Raw genomic sequence first — 16,113 nt, forward strand, 5'->3', positions numbered from 1 at the left:
CGGGCGCGGCCTGGCTGCCGCAGGGCTGCCCGCGGTGTCCGGCTCCGGCCCGGCCACTCTCGCCCTCTGTGCGGCCGAGGGGATGCGGAATGGGCTCGACCTCCTCCTGGGCTCGGCGCCGGCCCCCTCCGCCGCACGGCGCCCGGCGGTCCCAGGGAGCCCGCGACAAGGGCCGCGGCGCCTCCTGCCGGCCCCGCAGTAAGGCGGCAGGCGGCTCCCCCCGCGGCTCAGGGCTGCCGGGGGCACCGGGCAGCTCTGCGGGCGGTCCGGCAGCCGGGGCCGCGCTCCCGCCCGGCGGCCGAGCGGCGCAAATCAGCGCGGCGCCCCCGGGGCTGGGAGAGGCCGGGGCCGGCTGCGAGCACCTCGGTGCCGGGGGCCGGGAGCGCTCCCGCGGGGTCTGCGGGGGGGCCGCGCCGGGAGCCTGCGGCGGGCGGGAGCGCCGCCCTCGTCTCGCCGGCAGGGCTGCTCGGCGGCAGCACCGGGCTCTGAAGGCGCCGCAGCGCTTCCCGCGGCCGTTAACGGAGCCGAGTCCCCCACGCCCGCCACCCCTGCCCGGGCGCGGCCGCTGCCCCGACCCGCCACCGGCGCCCGGCACGGCCGGACTGCGTGCGGCGGCTCCGGGCCGGGCGTGGCGGCGGGGCCCGGCGCTGCGGAACGGAACGGGGCGGGGCGGGGCGGGGCGGGCGCCGCGCTGGGCTCCGGCGGCGGGGCGGAACCGGGGCAACGCCGCGGCCCCGACGGGCCCCGAGCCCCAGGGGGCGCTCCCCGCGCGGCCGCACCGGGGTGGGCGGGGACGGCCCAGGCCCCGCCCCCGGGCCCGCCCCCGCCGAGACCCCGCCCCCGCCGAGACCCCGCGGCCGGGGCGGGGCCGCCGCGGCTCCCCAACGGCCCCACGCCGCAGCCCATTGGCCGCGGCTGGAGTGACGCGCGGCACGGCGCCCAACCGGGAGCTGCCACACGGCAGATCCGGCTGGCGAGGCGGGACTTCCGGTCCGCGGCCCCCGGCGCCTGTTCCTCCGCCGCCGCCGCCGAGCAGGGAGCGCAGCCCCGGCCGCCGCCATGTCCGCGCCCCGGCCGCCGCCCGCCGCGCTGCTGCTGCTGCTGCTCGCCCTCGCCGCCCGGCCCGGCCGCGCCTCCGACGTGGTGGAGCTCAGCGACGCCGATTTCGAGAGCGGCCTGGCCGAGCGCCCGGGGCTGGTGCTCGTGGAGTTCTTCGCGCCCTGGTGAGGGGCGGCGTGGGAGGGGGGCGGCGGGGCCGGGCCGGGCCCGGGGGGCGCCCGGCGGGGGCGGGAGGGCCCGGGCGGGGGCGGGGCGGGCGGGGGCTTCCCGGCGGGCCTAACCCCTCCGTCTTCCCAGGTGCGGGCACTGCAAGCGGCTGGCGCCGGAGTACGAGTCGGCGGCGACCCGGCTGAAGGGCATCGTGCCGCTCGTCAAGGTGGGCACTCGGCCGGGGGCGCTGACCTGCGGGAGGCTCCCGGGCAGACTTTGGTCAGGTCGAGGCGTCGGGGGTGCAGCCCTCCGGCAGCCTCCGCCCATGCGCGTGCCTGGCCTTCCGTGGCTCTTCGGAGCCCTGCCAGGCTGCTCCTCTTCGGGGGCTCGAGCACTGGGGAGCGGGCTGGAAGCCGACGCCTGTGAGGGCAGGGACCCGTTCCGTAGGCCCGCAGAGTGTGAAATGGGCGTGCACTGCTGCCTGAGAGAGGGCCCTCCCAGGCTGGGAGGAAGAAACCTGTGAGCTGCATGCGCCTAGTCCAAAAATTAGTGTGCAGTGTAGTCACGGTGTTGTTCCGTGGCTTACAAAGTAAGGGACGTTGTTCAAGAGTGTTCTGCCAGAAAACTTGCGTGGTTCTGATAAATGAGGGTTTTCCTGTTCCTTTGTGGGAAGTGCTATGGACTCCTGTTTGCTTCAGGCATGGCAGGAACCTTTAGGGTTGGTAATGTGCTAAGAATGGTCAATTCCTGTTAAGCCTGTCATTGATTGCAAGAATCTACTCTTTCTAGGATTTTTTTGCGTGTGGTCATGTCAAACACACAGCTATTTAATCTTCCCAGTATTTCCTCAAATATTTTTCTGGGTCTTCCATTACATCTGTGCTGTTACACCCGTTACATCCTTCCTGTTAATGATTTATGGACCAATTGGGCCACTTGCTTGGGTGCTAGGCCTGGGTTCTAATCTTCTACATGTGAGTCACATAGATGCTTTTCAGATCTTTACATTTTGTGTGGAAGGAATCCAGCCTTGATTAAAAGTATGTGAGAGCTTTCTAGCCATCAAACTTCCAATTTATGTCTGATGGTGTGGGTAAAGCTGCTTTTGTTTGGGTATACGGGTTGCTAGGTCACTCAGCAGCAGTATTTCTATTCCTTTAGGTTGACTGTACAGCAAACTCAAACACCTGTAACAAGTATGGAGTCAGTGGATATCCCACCTTGAAGATTTTTCGAGATGGAGAAGAGGCAGGAACCTATGATGGGCCCAGGACAGCGGGTAAGAGCTTGTTAGTCTCAGCATTTCGCTCGCTGAAATAGCGCTGGAAGGCAGGCGCACACTGAATAGGCTTGTATCAGGGATGTTAAATGTATTGGGAGATACAAAGAAGAATCCCACCTACATGTACACATTGCCCCTCCCAGAGCTCTTTGTGCTGTGAAAGTCCTGGATGCTTAGGATCCCTTAAAACTCTCTTAAAGGTGAAGGTTTCTAGATTGTCTTTCATCCATAGTACCCTTGATGGGTCGTGTGCAGAACATGCTTGAGTGGAAGACCTCATACAGATAACTTCTTGTTATGTGTAATTTGGTAATTAGTCTCTGAATTTTTTACCAGTACAGCTTTCTGTAACGCCTAACAGGCGTACCATGCAGCTCTTGGTATGAGAGCATTAAAAAAAAATCCTTTTTGTAAGGGCAATGCCCTGAAAAGCTCTGCCTTTCTTATGTTAGTTTTCAATGTGATAGCATGGAAATTCTTAAGAGAAAGTGCTGATGAATCTTTCAATTCATATCATATTTATTACGTGGCACCAGGGGTGTGGATTCTGCAGAAACAGCTTTTGTTTTTAGTAAGCTTGAGAAATGTCTTTTAGAACTTTGTATTCATCCCTTTAATCATTTCATTTGTATTTTAAGATGGAATTGTCAGTCATCTCAAGAAACAGGCAGGACCTGCTTCAGTGGCTCTCAATTCTATGGCTGATTTTGAGAAATTCATCGGTGATAAAGATGCTTCTGTAGTGGGTGAGTAGAATCAGTGCAGCGCTGAAATGAGTGGACATCTGGCCCTGGAAAATCTATTGGGAATATACAGGGAAAGGATGAGAGGCGCTATCAGACTGTAGCAAGGGAAGCAGCAGCTGGATGTGAGCAAAAAAGTTTTTCATGGCAAGAGTGAAAAAGTACTGGAACGTGTGCCCAGAAAGGTTTTGAAGCTTTTGGTCTTGGAAATTCTTCAAAACTGAGTTGGACAAAGCTCTGAGCAACCTGACCTGTCCTTGAAGCTGGTTCTGCTTTGAGCAAGAGATTGAACTCGGTGACCTCTGGGAATTTGTTCCAAGTATTTTTTTTTTTTCTTTTGATTCTTTGACTGTCTTTCAGGCTTCTTGGCACTATGGTGTTTTTTGTTGTTGTTTTTTTAAGCTTGTTGCTCTTTTGGCTGACTGACAAGAGGTAGCTTTCTTTTTCTAGAAAGTACACTAGGGTGGTATTTGTCAGCATTGTATGAGCTGATCATGGTTTACAAGTGGCAATAGCAGTTTTTCTTTGTCTAGTTCAGCTGTCATCATACAAGTGGAACGGAATGAGTATTGATCGGCAGTCCTGAACTTAAGGCTGTTGTTACCACTAGTAGTGTCTCATGTGGTTGCAAATGGAAATCTTAGTGCTCAGAGGACATTTTTCTTTTAGATGAATGACTAATTCTTGAGTAACATCCTGCTGATGGAAGGGAGGGAATGTTTCACTAAAAATGGGGGAGAAGCTGTCAAAGACAGGCCTGGACATGCATTGAAGGACTTGATTCAGAAGACACCTTTCAATGCATTGTAAAGATAAATGATGAGAGCTGCACAGTAACTGCTGCTGAGTTGGTTTGGGGTCACCATCTGTGTTTCTGCTGCAGGCTTCTTTGGAGATGCATCTGGTGATGCTTATTCTGAATTCATGAAAGCTGCCAACAACTTAAGAGATAACTACCGTTTTGCACACACCAGTGAGGAGCAGTTGGTGCAGAAGTATGAGGAAGATGGAGAGTAAGTTGTTTAATGTAAAGATTTCTTGTTATTGAGACATCTGCAACAAATTCATGGATTCCAGTTCTTGACTGGATTAAGCTTCTGAACATAGTTTAAGGTATTGTTGCTTTTCCAAATGCCAGTTGTGTGTGTGTACATATGTAGTTTAGATGTATGGAATTGAGGGTTGCAGGATGTGGAGAGTTAGTGTTTGCCTCTGAGTGAGAAATGTCTCAGCAGAGGTGTTTTGCCTCCCCGTTGCTTGTTATGGTCTTGTTAGTTTCTCACTGTAGAAGGCCATGTCCTGTCTGAATAATGGAAAACAGCCTGACGGGTAGTTATAATGCAATAGTGCCACCAAGAAAGTAGCCAGTCTTGCTGCATCTATGCACATCGAATGGGAGTAGTCACTGGAGATCAGGTTTTTGCTTCCTCTTGCTGCTGCCCTTTGGAAGCTTAGGGACACTTTGAACTAATTCATGATATCTGCTTCCCCTCAGGGGTATAGTCTTGTTCCGTCCTTCACGGCTCACAAACAAGTTTGAGGACAGCACCGTCAAGTACACAGAAGATAAAATCACCAGTGGAAAAATCAAGAAATTTATCCAGGAGAACATGTGAGTGTTTCCTTACTGCAGAACATGATAGATGCATCTATTTGGAACTGGGTTCAGACCTGTCAGAACTCATTTTTTCTCTACCTGGTGTTGCTGGGGCTTCCTGTTTAGTTTCCATAAGAACTGTCTTTCAGGCACTGTGTCCTTTGGGATATCTCCCTCCTGTCTGGAAATCCTGGCATGGTTGTTGGCATCTACTCCATAATCTAGCAACTATACTTGTATTTAAAAAACAGTAAACTTCCTGAAAAGTATGCCAAATTTGGCCTTAATTAGGTCAGATATGTTAACTGATGTAGTGTCTAGAGATAGAGATTTGACTTGGTACATGAATAGGCAAAGTGTTTCTTACTTGGGTCTTACTGCTTACTGAACATTCTTGGGTGTGAAACAGGAGTGTACTGTATCAAAACAAGGTTTTGGACAGTGAAATCAAAGCTGCTAACCTCTTTTTCATTGGTAGCTTTGGCATCTGTCCACACATGACTGAAGATAACAAAGATTTGATCCAGGGGAAGGACTTGCTGGTGGCATACTATGATGTGGACTATGAGAAGAATGCAAAGGGCTCCAACTATTGGCGTAACAGGTACGCAGTGGCCAGGGTGGTGTTCATCTGCTTCTCTTATTTGGTCCCCGTCTTAGTGCTGTTCCAGAGTTCCATTTACAGAGTTTCTTAAAACTGTTCATATGGGAATTATTTTCTCTCGGAAAAATTCCAGGTGGGTTTCTAATCAAAACTACCAGGCTGGCTGCCTGCAGAACCAAAGGCATTTATCACTTGGAACCTCACCATATTTGCTTTTGGATCTCTAGTCCCTTGACCTTAAACTGAAATTTCCTTGGTAAGGTTATACGGTATTCTGTCTTTCTTATTCACCCCTGCTTTAGACCTTAGTGATCAAGCTGATGGTTAAAAGATGAATGCACCTGGTATTTGCACAGGCTTCATTCAGAATAAACACAAGTTTGCTTGCTTACTCTGCTTCTCAACGACACTTGTGTAGGAATTACCTATGCTGAATGTATCACTTCACACTACTGAATTCCTTGTCCAGTGTGTACCTCAACTTGAAAGGAACAGCATAATGTTCCAGGCAATCATCTTTGTTTTGTTTTGTTGTTTTTTTTTTTTTTCTCCTCAGAGTTATGATGATCGCAAAGAAGTTCTTGGATGCTGGCCACAAACTGTCATTTGCTGTTGCTAGCCGGAAAACCTTTGGCCATGAGCTGTCAGAATTTGGTCTAGACAGCAGCGTGGGTGAGGCTCCTGTTGTTGCCATCAGAACAGCTAAAGGAGATAAATATGTCATGCAGGAAGAATTCTCGTAAGTTTTTTGAACTTAGCAATGTTGCCTCTCTGTTGATAGACTTTTGTCTAGGGTTCTGTGACCAGATCATACTTCATTAGCTTGGAGGAAACAGGAAAATTGGATCTTCCTGATGGAAGAAATGACTGCTGGGTCAAAATACCTTAGCTGTCAGGTGTGCTTTCCTACCCTCCAGAGAGCTTCCAAAAAAACTCTGTATACAAAGGTACAGAATTAAATTCAAGTTATTTAATGTCTGGTTTGGAAGTAAGATGTATTAAAGGGTAAGGGTGGGAATGGTTATACCTTTTTTATTGAGAAAAGAAGAAACTTAAGGGTGTTGGAAGGCCTAAAACCTTGAATGGGGTATGCATCCAGCCTCCTGTCAAAACTCTAGTGTTTTCTGTTGTGCTTGTTCTTGGGTCTTCTAAGTTGGCCCCAGACTGGTGCTCTCACAGATGCAAGTAGCATCTGTTACGTGGGTGGAAGGAGCTTATTTCAGCCTTGAAAGTTTTTGTCTCTCATCCTGTATGTGTCATGGTGGCTGTAAAATGTCACTTTGCTTTCAGCCGTGATGGAAAGGCTCTGGAGAGATTCCTGCAAGATTACTTCGATGGAAATTTGAAAAAGTATCTGAAATCAGAGCCTGTCCCTGAAAGCAACGATGGTCCTGTGAAGGTGAGTGCTGTATCAAGGGTAGCAGCAGCTCCTACTAGTGGCTGGAGAACACTTCAGTGGCAGCTTCTACTCATATGGTAGTATCCTGTACTGTGAGTGCTGTGTTGTGGCATCTTGAGAAGCCTATCCTGTGATAGATGGAAAAAAGATGGAAAAATAATTCACTCCTTTTTATGCTGCAATTTTCTGAGGTAAGGGGGAGATGCAGCTTTTGCAGTTTTGATTCCATACTGTTCTGTCAGCACAGTAACTGCTGCTTGAGCACACTAGTGATTTGTCCTCCAAGTGTAAGATCATCACAATCTACAGGGATTCTGCAAAGGCCTGCTGTCTTGATTTGTGCTCCCCCATGGCATGGCTTTCGAGCTGCACCATTCCTAAAGAGTTACATGTTCATCTCATCAGCTTAGGGGAATGGTATAATTCCTACTGTACGTTCATCCCACTAAATTCTGCCCTGAAAGAAAGTATTCCCATGGTTTGGCTTTATGATTAGGGTGTTATAGGGGAATGAAAGGCACTGTTTTTATGTGTGCATAGGGATGCCCTGGCCAGTCTGGCTAAGCTCATTTTTCAGCCTGGAACTAGTGGAATTAAAAATAAACAACTTTACCATCCTCCTGCAATGTTACCAGGTCCAAACCTCACCTGCAGGTGGTGCCAGTGTCTTATGTCTTTTGCCTGCAAGTTAAAGATGTTACAGCTTGGTGAAGAGCTGTGTGTTTGGTCATTTTGATGCTTGCTGTGTAGGTGTGGTGTGAATCCTGCTGTGGGAGAGCCAGGCTTCCTGGGGCGTAGCATATGGAGTATGTCCTGTTACCTCACTGCTGACTTACAAAGAAAAAAAAAAACAAAAAACTAACTTGTCTAATTGAACTCTGTCAGGTGGTGGTTGCTGAGAACTTTGATGAAATTGTTAATGCAGAAGACAAAGACGTCCTGATAGAGTTTTATGCACCTTGGTGTGGCCATTGCAAGAATCTGGAGCCCAAATACAAAGAACTGGGGGAGAAGGTAGGTCTTAGGACTCTGTTGTAAGAACAAACTAGAACTTTGCAGCGCTAAACAATCCTGCAGGTTCTGTCTGCCTATCCTTCATGATAACAGGGCATAATTAGTCCTTCTTGAGGACTTGCTTGACATTGCCTGTGAATGCAGAAGTGTATTAGCAGGATCTGGAGCATGGTAGCAACCACACTGTAAGGTTTAGCTTGCTCTTTTTGCTCTGGCAGGTAAATATTCCCTGATTCCCTGTCCTCAACTGGCAAAGTTCCTTTTTTAGGTCCTTTCCCTCTGAATGATTATAGTCTCTTGTCTGGTGAAGGATAACAGTGCCCTGTATATTTTCAGTAGTGGAGTAAATACAGCTATTTTCTCAGATCTGTCCAGTGTTTTCCTATTTGATTGTCAGGCACCTTTCCTACATCTAAAAGATTGAAGGTAGGTGGTTTATCTGGGGTAAGCATTCTCCAGAAGTTATACCAGACAAATTCAGCAGGTGCCTTTGGGAGTTGTATGCTGCATACAGCTGAATGAGGAGGGACTTAATTCTTTGTGCCCCTGTTGAGGCAGAAGAAAACCGCACAAATTTACTGATCTTTTTGTGTACAGTGTGTATTGTCATCTGACATCACTCTTTGCTGATGCTTAGTTCCTGGTGTTAACTACTATGGATTGGTTATTAATATGTTCTTTCTACTAACAGCTCAGTAAAGACCCCAATATTGTCATTGCCAAAATGGATGCTACAGCCAACGATGTGCCTTCTCCATATGAAGTCAGAGGGTAGGTGTTACTGCCGTTGTAGCACTGCATCAGTGGACCAGTTCAGGCTTCTGTCTCTGACCAGCAATCCCTGCAGAAGTGCTGAAAGTGTCTCCTAGGGTGGATGGGAGCACAGGGGCAATTAGCATACAACTGTTAGGCATTTGCTTAGTGTGAAGAAGTCATGTGGGGGAAAAAAACTACACGTATCTGTCACTCTCCTCTGGGATTCTGGTGTCCTGGCCATGCTTAAAGGCCTGTCTCACACAACCCCTTGCTCTGCTTTTGAATCTATGATTCTGGTCTCAGCAGTGTAAGAACAACACTGGAGTTGCTTTCATGAAAACTGTTTAGCTTGCTAAACTAGTTGTGCTCAGCCAGCTGTGCAGACAGGAGCAGGCTTTTGGAGGTCATACCTTCTGCCATAAGAGCTGGTGAAGCTGTTGCCGTGCTAAACCAGAGCAATGCAGGGTGTGAGTTCCCTCAGTAAATGTTGGCTTGATAGTCTGGAAGGACAGAGCCTGAAGAAAATAGCACATCCTGAGCTCAGACATCTATTGTGTTTCCCCAGCTTTCCCACCATTTATTTTGCTCCAGCTGGCAAGAAGCAGAGTCCAAAGAAGTATGAGGTGAGTGTTTTGCTTCTCCTGGGGCTTTGTAAAAAAGGTAAAGTAGAATCCAAGTGTTCAAATAATGAGGAGTCTCTCTGGAGTTGTGCCTGGCACTCCGTTCTGTTACCCTGGGAACACACCTGATGGTACCTGCTGGGAATGTTCTGCTGCATGCTGCAGACTCACGGGGGAGAGCTTCACTTACAGTTGCTTTGGTCTCCTGCCTGGCACCTGAACACCACCCCCACACACACCCAGCAAAGGGAAGTCCACAGGGAGATGAGGCTCTGCCTTACTGTCTTGTGCTTCCTGCAGGGTGGCAGAGAAGTGAGTGACTTCATCAGCTACTTGAAGCGGGAGGCAACCAGCACTCCTGTGCTGCAGGAGGAAGATAAAACCAAGAAATCCAAGAAGAAAGCAAAGGAGGATTTGTAAAGTACCCACTCACCATCTTGTCAGGATGAGCTCTGTGTGAATTGGGGAAGCACTGGGCAGACTGGGGCCAGTTCTGGGTTGTGAAGAGCCAGTGACCATGTGGGCTGAGGGGCCCCAGCTGCTGTATCTAGTTCTGTTTAATTTCCTGCCGTCTCTTAGCTGCACTGTTGTGGGGCTCCCCAGACTGGTTTGTTTTGTGGTTTGGGAGGGGGTGGGAGCAGGGTTATTTTCTAATTTTTTTTGTACATTTGGAGAAGTGAAACAATAAAATGACCCCCTTAAACCAAAGTGTCTCTGTCATATGTAGGTCTCTCAAACACAACATTAGGCTGCTGCTGCTGCTCTTTAGTCAGCACCTTCCTACTGTGAGTCTAGTTTACTTCAGTGAGCCTTTAGGCTCAGCTTTTAGACTGTCCAGATATGGAATCCTCCCAGAGTATAGTAGCAGCAACTGCCCCAATGGGTCATGCTTCAGGTGCAGCAGCTGTGTAGATTTGGGGCTCAGGGACCTTGTTCATAAATGCTTTTGCTGTCTGCTTGTTGCCTGGTAGGGTAATAATGCTGCTTTGGTGACTTTAGAGGTACATAGTACTTAATGTGACTGCTGGATCTAGACATGTGGACTTACACAGCAGCATATCATCAGGTTTGATCAGCAGCATACCAGCAGCAGCATAAAGTAAGCTTTTAAATTTTGCAAAATTAGCTGAGTGTAGGGGAGGAGCACTTGTAACAACATATTCAACCCAAACACAGGTAAAGCCAGTGATGGTGTTTTTCACAGCCTTGTTGAAGATCTGTTGTCTGTACTTTGTGTATGGTTGGGACACTTAAGACTACTTAATTGTGAGATTTTATTTTATTTTTTTTTTGGTAGAAAGCAGGCTGTAGCAATGCCTCTCACCAGGAGAGGGATGCAATCCCATTCTCCAGTCAGATGGTGTGGGCTGTGACTGACCATCTTGGTACAAGCAGTCCTAACCTCCTCTGTCCCAGAAGGCGCTGATTGGAAAGGTCAGGAGTGCTGTGGTGGGTGAACAAAGATAAGCTGTTGCCCTGGATATGAGTTTCTCAGGATGTGTGTGGATTAGAACAAGGAACAGCAGACTTATGAGGTACTACTATGGTGCAGCAGTTACCATGGTAAGAACTAGTGCTTTCTTTGTGGTTTCTTCCCCCATGCCTCCAAAAGGCAGCGTACCAGTTTTTTATTTCTGCTGAAATCTTCCAGGTACAGTAGATCATACAACACTTAGCACATAGTTCTCTGGCTACAGCAGCTATGTAGTATCAGTTCTGAAATACAAGAATCTCTACTACATCAGAATACTAAACCACATCTACCTTCTCTACTCTGCTGCTGGCTGCCAAGCGGTCTGTGTCCAAGCACAGGTATCAAGACCCCTTTTTGGTGGTGTCCTAGAGCAAAATCTGACTCCCTTGCACCTCAAGCTGGTAGGATCCCTGAAGCTAGCTGCAGATCCAGACACTACTACAAGAAATAGGATTGTAACAGGACCTATTTATCTTCTGTAAAACCACACTGGAGTGCTGGTTCCCTAACGGACAAGGCACTGTCCTGCTCTGGGCAAGAAGCAGCTTTTCCAATCCTTGCCATCTGGTCTAGTCTGACTTCAGAATCAGTGGCAGCCAGGTACTGAGCACGGTACTGAGCACAGGTGACATTCTTCTAAGAGTGTGGCTGAGTGCCTGCTCTTGGTGAGTGTTACTGCTTGTGCCCAGGACACGTACTTTGTTACGGAGTAGAGAAACATTTCACAACTGGCAATGCAGCATGGCAGGCAGCTGGGACAGCTTGTTTCTACAGCAGCCTGGCAGCTGGCCCAGGTAGCGACTACCCCAGGGCTGTGGGACATTCACCAACATTACCCTTAGTCTAATGCATTTTTGGGGGCCTAATTCCTCCAACTTTTCCCCTGTTCCAGGAAGAACAAGTCCTGAGAAGCAAAAAAAAAAAAAAAAAAAAAGGAATCCCAGCAGTGGTGTGCTTAGGAGTTTCCTCTTCCTTCAAACTGTAGAATCAGACTTTTGATGTGGGAGAGCTTCTGGTGCAGGTATTCACAGCGGTTCTTCTCCTGCTGGTAATTAGGATAACTCTGAAAGGAAAACAAAACAGAGAACAATAAATAAAAGAAAAACACACACAAAGATCAGCTCCTGGAGGGCCCCCAGTACCTGTTGGGCACGCAGCCTTACCTTCTTGAAGTGACTGTATTCATACACAATCCTAGCTTCAAGTGCCTGAAAGCCAAAAGCAGGAGATGAGCAGAAAACAGCACAGCTGTGTCACCCATGGCCCAGGTCTACTGCTTGCCTGGTGCTCCTCTGTTCCTTGCTTCAATGTCTTCATTCTAGCTCCCAGCTGAATGAATTTCTGGCTCACACCACCAATGCGAGCGTGCAGGTAGCGGTACTCAGCATAGTCTGCATTGAACGCTGCCTCATAAGACCTGCATTGCTCTGCTGAGCGGATGGTATGGTATTTTCTGCCACAACGAGGAGAAAAGGCTTGTTTTCCCTGTGTCTTCGAGCAGGTGGCAGGGCAGGGGCCTGGCCATGCTATGTTGTCTTGCCAATGCCCTCAGCACGAGCGGCAGTGAGCACACGGCTGTCACACTGCTGTGCCTGGGACCTGGCTTGCAGCCTTTGCTGCTGCTGCCACTGGAGGCTGGGCAGGCAGTTTGGTCTCAGCCTGTCCCATGCTGTGGGGCTGGCCCAAATTGCCCAAATCAGGATGATGGTGTGTGGTAGGCAGTGGCAAACTCAGGGTGAGGATACGATGCTGTGGCAGCTAGCACCAAACTCTCTTACCGCAAGTAATCCGGGACCTCTGCTAAGGAGGAGCTGCTGGGTTGGGACCTGGTGTCTGACAAGGAGAAGACGAGTGAGGATTGAAGCCCTCCCAGAGCCTTCTCCCACTCAGCCAGAACTGTCCAGCACTCTGTCCTAAACCAAGCTGGCAGCTGCATGGCTCCACTGGGCATGGGGGCCACGAGGCTGGGCAGCACATCCAGGCATGCATCATCCCTGTGTTCGCCTTGGCTCTGCAGCCAAAACCTCTCTGCTTACCAGAAGTCCTGTTTTGGGCCACCCACCCCCCTCCCAAGGTATCCTAGGGTCTAGTTCTGCAACACAAGCCGACCAGGCCCTGGCCATGCCCCCCCCACCTCTGGGTGCAGAGCAGCGCTTCTCGGGGCATGGGGCGCCCTCCTCCTGGCCATTGTCTGCCTCTTCTCTGCTCTCCCCCCGTTCTGCACCCTGCAGCTCCCTGGTGTCGCTACTCGGGGGCAGAGGCCCAGCCTGCTGCTGGCCCCATGCTCCTGGCTGCCTCGTGCCAAATGTCCGCAGGCAGCTCCGGTGCCTCTTGCTGACTCTTGGGTTGGAGAAATCCAGCAGTGCCAGGCGCTTCTGAAAGAAAACTCGCTCTGCCTCATGCCTGTCCCAGACCCCTGCTCCAGCAGTTGGTGCTGCATGCTTCTGCCAGCTAGCCCAGGGCTGCGACATCCCTCGCTTCACGTCACAGCCCTGGCACACCCCAGCCACTGGGCTGTGTCTGTGAGCCAGGAGCTGCAGCAGGGCCAGCCCCTGCTGCTACACAGGGCACAGGGGTGGCTGGGACACAAGGCAGGAGCAGAACCCAGAGCCCCGGGGTGGCTGGGCTCCATGGGAAGGGGACGCAGTGAGGAAGCAGCTGGATGCCTTCGGGAAGCAGACACCCAGCCGGGCCCTCTCCCCCTGTGAACCCGGGAGCTTTCTGCTGCTGGCGTCCACAAGCACTTACCACCCCCAGACGGTTTCCGCCAGCACCCGGAGGGGAGCCGCACTCCGGCGGTTGCTGCAGAGGCACCAGGAAGGACCGGGCTGCGGGGCCGTGGGGCTGACTGCAGGAGCACAAGAAGGGGGTGACCAGAGACCTAGGCTGGGGAAGCGCCTTCGGATGCCTGGTGCCCGGGCAGCAGAAGGGTGGATCCAGCTGTGCCTGGAGGGTGCTGAGCACCTGGCATCACACGCAGCGTGCCCAAGGCAAGACCCCAGCAGCAAACGTGCACCTGCAGCCCCCCTGCTCCTCGCACCTCACCCCGGTCCCCCGGCTCTACCTGTGCTGCAGCAGGGCAACCTGCCGGCGCTCCTGGGCCGTGTACCCCGGCCAGTCCTCCTGCACCCACCCCACCAGCGACTCCTTCAGGCGGTAGCAGCACTCTGTGGGATCCAGGTCTGCCACCTGTGCAGGGAGAGCAGCAGGCGCGTGTCCCGCAGTGCTCACACACTGGAGTTGAGCTGCCCCAGTGCCCCTCACCTCCTCCAGGGCAGCCAGCAGCCCTGCCCAGTCGGGCCTGCCTGCCTGCATCCCCGCCAGCCGCTGCAGGAGCTCATGCTTGCGGTGGGGCCGCAGGGCCAGGAGCTGAACCAGGCTTTGAGCAGCGGCCCTGAGGCTGGCTGCTTTTGGCCCGTGGCTCTTGCCCTCGCGGACATGACAGAGGGAGCTCTGCTGCAGCAAGCTGACCGTGCCTGCCTTCTCGGGAGCCGTGACACCTTTGCCTGCAGACGCACCCGGAGAGAGCAGTGTCAGCACCTGACAGAATCACACCAGGTTTCCTCCCCCATCACACCCAGTGCAGCCCCTGTGCCCCCAGCCAGGGGTGCCCACCCCACCAAGGTTGACAGGGCAGGAACATGGTACCGCACTCGCAGTGCCACTGGTGCCTCCTGCTACCTGGTGTGGCCCAACACCCCCAGACTCGCAGAGCTGTTGCCCCTGGCCATGGCAAGCAGCTGCCACATCCCAGAGCCAGCAGGTCCCAGGGAAGGCAGCCCCCGTCTCCTGGGGGTACAACAGGGGCCCTGCAGCCATCACATCACACCCTGGTGGTTTGCCAGCACGCCGGTGTGGGTGCTCAGTGTGGCCTCAGCCTGAGAGGCAGCAGAGGCTCAGCACCCCCTGCAGGACCCTGCTCACCATAGCCAGGCACAGCCGCATCCGGCTCAGTGACTGCTCTGCTCCAGGACTCCTTAGATTGGGACACACGCTCCCGCAGCAGTGGGTAGATGCCCTCCGAGGCACAAACTGTGATTTTTTCCTGGATGCTGCCCACGCTGTCCAGCCAGCTCTGACCTAGTCTGAGAGAAGACAATACCTCCCGCCAGCCAAGCCCAGCCCATGCTCTCTATCCCATGCAAAGCCCAGAGAAGATCTTGCAAGGCGGGCACCCCAAGAGAGGAGGCAGCCTGTCCCCAGAGAGGCCCCGTCTCCAAGGCTGCTGCTGCTCCAGCATGCTGAATGCCCCTGCAGGGACTGTGGGCTGAGGATGCTGCGAACAATGAGAGGCTGCTGGGGATTTTCAGCCCCCAAAATCCTGGGCTGCCACTGGAGACCGTGAGCAAGATAGGACACAACTGGGGTCTGAACACTGATGGGAGGTACTGCTCATGGGCAGTGCTTGCACCCATGGGTGTCTGCAGTACCATCGGCAGTGCCAGGGCTGGGGCTGACACCGTGCTGCTGGCACAGGTCAAGTGCAAAGGTGACCAGGAGAATGGGAGAGAGCTGGCTCCGGGGGGGTACAAGTGAGCAGCCCCACAGCCCACTGGACCCTCGGCTTGGCGGCGGGGGGCTCACCGGGGCACTGCCAGCCGCACACACTCGAAGCTGGCCTGCGGCTCGTCCCGGCTGCAGCGGGAGAGGAAGAAGGCGAAGAGCCGCGGAGAGGTCCCGGGGCCTCCCGGCACCGTCAGGCACTGCCGGCGGGGACCGGCTGTCAGGGCCGCGCCCCCCCCCGAGCCTCTCCATCCCGCGGAGCGCGGCGGCTCCACCCCGCGGCGCCGCCCGGCTCCCACCGGCACCGTCCCGCGGAGACCGTCCCGGGGCGCTCCGAGCCCCCCCCTCCCACGCCCCGGGTGCCGCGTCCCGTCCCGTCCCTCCTCTTTCGCCGGTGCCCCGACCCACTCACCCCCGGCCACCCCGGGCGCCCCGGTGCCCCCGAGTCCTCCCCCGCCGCCGTCCCCAGCCCCACTCACCCCCTGGCTCCCCTGGAAGGCGATCGCGGGCCCCGGCGCCCCCTGCAACACCGCGGGACGCCGTGAGTCCAGCACAGCGCGGTTCCCCCGCGCCCCCCGGCCCGCCCCGGTCCCACCTGCCGCCGCTGGCAGCCGCGCAGCGCCCGCGCCGCCGCCTCCGAGAGCCGCACGTGCAGGAGGCTGAGCCGCGGGCCCCGCGCGCAGCCCCGGTACCGGAGCCGCCCGCGCAGCTCCGTCCGCGCCCGCGGCATGGCCCGGAGTGCGGGACCGCGCCGGGCGGCACCGGGACGGGGCGGCACCGGGGCGGCTCCGGGGCGGCTCCGGGGCGGGGCGGCCGATCCCGGGCCGGTCCCGGCGGGACCCCCGCGGCAGAGCTCGACCTGAGCCGGCTATTTTTGCCGGCGGCTCGCAAAGCTCTGCCGTCACCGCTAAT

At 53.7% G+C, this 16,113-nt stretch overlaps 2 protein-coding genes across 2 annotated transcripts; one reads left to right on the forward strand and one right to left on the reverse strand.

Moving 5' to 3' along the window:
• Positions 1-1,025: 1,025 nt before the first annotated feature.
• PDIA3 (protein disulfide isomerase family A member 3) lies at positions 1,026-9,932 on the forward strand. Its single transcript, XM_084531712.1, has 13 exons — positions 1,026-1,223; positions 1,357-1,435; positions 2,371-2,488; positions 3,130-3,237; positions 4,118-4,247; positions 4,730-4,846; positions 5,310-5,435; positions 5,992-6,174; positions 6,726-6,834; positions 7,720-7,848; positions 8,540-8,619; positions 9,170-9,227; positions 9,525-9,932. The coding sequence occupies exons 1-13, from the start codon at positions 1,060-1,062 to the stop codon at positions 9,642-9,644; spliced, it is 1,521 nt and encodes a 506-aa protein (XP_084387838.1). The 5' UTR covers positions 1,026-1,059; the 3' UTR covers positions 9,645-9,932.
• ELL3 (elongation factor for RNA polymerase II 3) lies at positions 9,844-16,073 on the reverse strand. The gene is made up of 12 exons (XM_084531711.1): positions 15,797-16,073; positions 15,681-15,722; positions 15,283-15,401; positions 14,623-14,783; positions 13,963-14,204; positions 13,763-13,887; positions 13,447-13,546; positions 12,833-13,073; positions 12,477-12,531; positions 11,980-12,151; positions 11,862-11,906; positions 9,844-11,761 (listed from the first exon to the last, which is right to left on the reverse strand). The coding sequence occupies exons 1-12, from the start codon at positions 15,929-15,931 to the stop codon at positions 11,654-11,656; spliced, it is 1,545 nt and encodes a 514-aa protein (XP_084387837.1). The 5' UTR covers positions 15,932-16,073; the 3' UTR covers positions 9,844-11,653.
• Between the last annotated feature and the right edge of the window lie 40 nt (positions 16,074-16,113).

This window comes from Aythya ferina, assembly GCF_964211825.1.
Source record: "Aythya ferina genome assembly, chromosome: 11".
Lineage (NCBI taxonomy): Eukaryota > Metazoa > Chordata > Aves > Anseriformes > Anatidae > Aythya > Aythya ferina.

Coding starts and splice junctions, on each gene's coding strand:
- PDIA3 (XM_084531712.1), top strand. CDS start 1,060: ATGTCCGCGCCCCGGCCGCCGCCCGCCGCGCTGCTGCTGCTGCTGCTC. Junction 5,436..5,991: donor TCCAACTATTGGCGTAACAG/GTACGCAGTGGC, acceptor TTTTCTCCTCAG/AGTTATGATGATCGCAAAGA. Junction 9,228..9,524: donor AGAGTCCAAAGAAGTATGAG/GTGAGTGTTTTG, acceptor TGCTTCCTGCAG/GGTGGCAGAGAAGTGAGTGA.
- ELL3 (XM_084531711.1), bottom strand. CDS start 15,931: ATGCCGCGGGCGCGGACGGAGCTGCGCGGGCGGCTCCGGTACCGGGGC. Junction 15,723..15,796: donor GCGGCTGCCAGCGGCGGCAG/GTGGGACCGGGG, acceptor GCGGTGTTGCAG/GGGGCGCCGGGGCCCGCGAT. Junction 13,547..13,762: donor GTTGCCCTGCTGCAGCACAG/GTAGAGCCGGGG, acceptor GTGCTCCTGCAG/TCAGCCCCACGGCCCCGCAG.